Here is a 3,584-nt window from a genome sequence, read left to right on the forward strand (position 1 = left end):
CTGAGTCTTGGAATGTAGCATCTGGAGGAAGATGTCGGGTCCTGGTGCCTGTTCAGAGCTGCTTCGCTCTTTGTTTAGATGTCATCCTCATCAGACCAGCTCTGGTCCCCGGGCGAGAGTCTGGAGGAGGCAGCTTGGAAATATAGTTGGGATTGGGATGGGGGCAGCCTGAGGGTATGAGGCTAAGGCAGGAGGCGCTGGGAGGCGATGGGAGTGTGGTAATGACGCACCCGAAGCTGGCTGATTCTGATCTGTCCTTCCCAGGAGAAGGAAAAACTACATACCTTGGCCACCTCTGGCTCCCGGTGCACCAGCTCCGATGGAAGCCTCTCATCTGGTGTCACCTCTGGCTATAATAGCAGCCCAGCCTTGCCAAGCCAGCTCCAGTCCCCAGACAGTGTGGTGAGTAGCAAATGCGAGGCATGAACCAGGGGCCAGGCCTGGTAATACTTAGGAAGTTGTGTCTCCTAGAGGCCACTCACTGCTGACATGAACCCTTATGAGCAATGGCCTTTGTTCTTCCCTGTGGTTTTATCTCCCTTCCCTGTTCATTCATTCATTTATTCAACAGGTATTTATTTTGTGGGCACTATTTTAGTCATTGGGCAAAATTGTTCTTGTCCTTAAACAGATTATTAGAGGGAAGTAGCTTGTTTTATGATTAATTATTGTTGTAGAAAGTTCCATGAAGAAGGGGTGCAAAGACAATATGAAACAGGAACCTGACTTAGTCTGAAGGATCAGCAAAGATGCTCTGAAGAGACTGTGATTAAACAGAGACTGGAAAGGTGAGAGGTAGTTAACTCAGTAGAAGTTGGTGTCTGGAGATACTTGTGGGGCAGAAGAGCTTTCCAGGTGGAAGACTCAGCAAATGAGTCTTTAAGGGAAGAATTTTATGTGGAACCACAAGAAGGTTAGTGTGGCTGGAATGTAAAGAGTGAGATGGAAGAATCACACAAGAGAAGACTAGAAAAGGCAAGGTCATGTAGACTCTATTGAAAATTCTGACTGCTTTCTAATCCATATGATTATGCTATTTCCCGAAGCTGCTGCTGAATTTTTTTAATGGGGAGAATGACAAACGTGCCAGAGAAGAGGCAAGAACAGCCCCGGTAGACCCACTCATGACTGACAAAGCTGAGAGATGACAGTTGCTTGGTTCAGGGCACTGCCCAAGTGGAGAAGCTGACGTGCATGTGTTGACTAGAGAATCCACAGGCACCAGGGTAGATTGGAAGTTGGAGCCAGGGAGTGGGAGGAGTCAGAACCACACACACTTTGGGCTCAAAGGGCTCGTGATGTCCATGTGACGAGGAGCCCTGGAAGGGACAGGTTTTGAGGGGAAGATCACCATCTAGTTTTGTATTGACTGTGTTGAAAATACTTGTGAGAAATGCAGGGGAGTAGTTGAAAATCAGGCAGCTGGGATCCAGATCTGGAGCTCAGAGGTGAAATCTGGCTGGGGATATAAAATCTGAAAGCAAAACTTTTACGCCTTTTATAAGCAAAACTTCACATAGTAAAAAAAAATAGTACTCAAATAGTAACAAAGATACAGAACGTCAAGTGCATCTTTCAGTCTCCTTTTTGCCTCCCCAGAAGCATTCATCCATCCCAGTTTGCTGTATATTTCCAGAGATATCCTGTGCATCTGTTAGGATATGTATATCTTGAAAAAATATGTGTATCTTTTTGTAAAGTTCATGAATGGAAGCATACTGTATCCATTTTCTCTCTGCTCTTTTTCCTTAAAAATATTTTTTAGTTTTATATCAGTAAATCTTGTGCTTTTTTAAACAGCTGAATAGTGCTTTTCTCTATTATTGCATGTTGTTTTGTTTCTGTTTTGTAAATAAGTTCATTTGTATCATCTTTTTAGATTCTACATACAAGTGATATCATACAATATTTGTCTCTTCTCTGTCTGACTTACTTCACTTAGTATGATAATCTCTAGGTCCATCCATGTTGCTGCAAATGGCTCTATTTCCTTCTTTTTTTATGGCTGAGTAATATTCCATTGTATATATGAACCACGTCTTCTTTATCCATCATGACTTGTTGGACATTTAGGTTGCTTTTGTGTCTTGGTTATTATTGTAAACAGTGCTGCAGTGAACATTGGGGTGTGTGTATGTTTTTGAATTATGATTTTCTCCAGATATATGCCCAGGAGTAGAATTGCTAGATCATATGATAATTCTATGTTTAGCTTTTTAAAGAATCTCCAACTGTTTTCCATAGTGATTGTACCAATTTATATTCCCATCAACAGAGAGGGTTCCCTTTTCTCCACACCCTCTCCAGCATTTAGTGTTTATACAGTTTTTGATGATGGCCATTCTGATTGATGTGATGTGATGTCACATTGTAGTTTCAATTGATTCGATAATTAGCGATGCTGAGCATCTTTCTATGTGCTTTTTGACCATCTGTTTATCTTCTTTGGAGAAATGTCTGTTTAGGTCTTGTGAGCATTTTTTGATTTTTTTTTTAATATATTGAGCTGCATGGGCTGTTTGTATATTTTGGAGATTAATCCCAGGTCAGTCACTTTGTTTACAAATATTTTCTCCCATTCTGTAGGTTGTCTTTTCATTTTGTTTATGGTTTCCTTTGCTGTACAAAAGATTTTTAAGTTTAATTAGTTCTTATTTATTTTTGTTTTTATTTTCATTATTCTAGGAGGTGTATCCAAAAAGATATTGTGTGGTTTATGTCAGAGTATTCTGCCTATGTTTTCCTCTAAGAGTTTTATAGTATCTAGCCTTAAATTTAGGTCTTTAATCCATTTTTATTTATTTTTGTGTATGGTGTTAGTGTTCTAATTACATTCTTTTACCTGTAGCTGCCAGTTTTCCCAGCACCAGTTATTGAAGAGTTTATTTTTTCTCCAGTTTATACTCTTGCCTCCTTTGTCATAGATTCATTGACCACAAGTGTGTGGGTTTATTTCTGGGCTCTCTATCCAGTCCCATGGATCTATAAATCTTTGTGCTAGTACCATACAGCTTGATTACTGTAGCTTTAGTATAATTTGAAGTCAGGGAGTCTGATTCCTCCTTCTCCATTTTTCCTTTTCAGGATTGTTTTGGCTATTCGGGGTCTTTTGTGTTTCCATACAAATTTTAAAATTTCTTTTTTTTTTTTTAATTTAGAAATTTATTCTGTTTAATCCACAAGCTTTATATAGCTTTAGTTAAAAAAAAACCAAAACCAGAAACAAAAACAAAACAAAAACAGTGAAAACAAGACACTATTTCAAAGTCTGGGCCCTTCCAGCTTTCCAAATACAAGATCTCTGAAAGTTGTATATACTGACTGGAACAAGACAAAATTATGAATGCAGCCATGACATTTCATAAAACAAAATTTTACGTAACTGAAGGGTCCTTCCTGGGGCTAATTAATTGCCTTTACAAAAAAAGAGAAAAGAATGAAATTCCAGTGTTCCAAATCAACTTGTTACACATCTATATAAACCCACAGTGTCCTGGCAAACAACATGCTTTCATTTTCTGTCTCATCTTAGAGCTCGAATCCTGATTCATTTCAGCAGAGACTCCACAGGCAACAGGAAAGAT

The 3,584-nt window shown here is 39.1% G+C and overlaps 1 protein-coding gene across 1 annotated transcript in view; it reads left to right on the plus strand.

The window, feature by feature from the left end:
* STARD9 (StAR-related lipid transfer (START) domain containing 9) overlaps window positions 1–3,584 on the plus strand; it is a 122,063-nt gene that overhangs the window by 100,871 nt on the left and 17,608 nt on the right. The window contains exon 28 of the mRNA XM_010848060.1: window positions 265–402. Coding sequence (XP_010846362.1) covers window positions 265–402 — 138 coding nt within the window. The remainder of the gene's footprint in view (window positions 1–264; window positions 403–3,584) is intronic.

This window comes from Bison bison, unplaced genomic scaffold (genome assembly GCF_000754665.1).
Source record: "Bison bison bison isolate TAMUID 2011002044 unplaced genomic scaffold, Bison_UMD1.0 scf7180017864259, whole genome shotgun sequence".
In the NCBI taxonomy this organism is placed as follows: domain Eukaryota; kingdom Metazoa; phylum Chordata; class Mammalia; order Artiodactyla; family Bovidae; genus Bison; species Bison bison.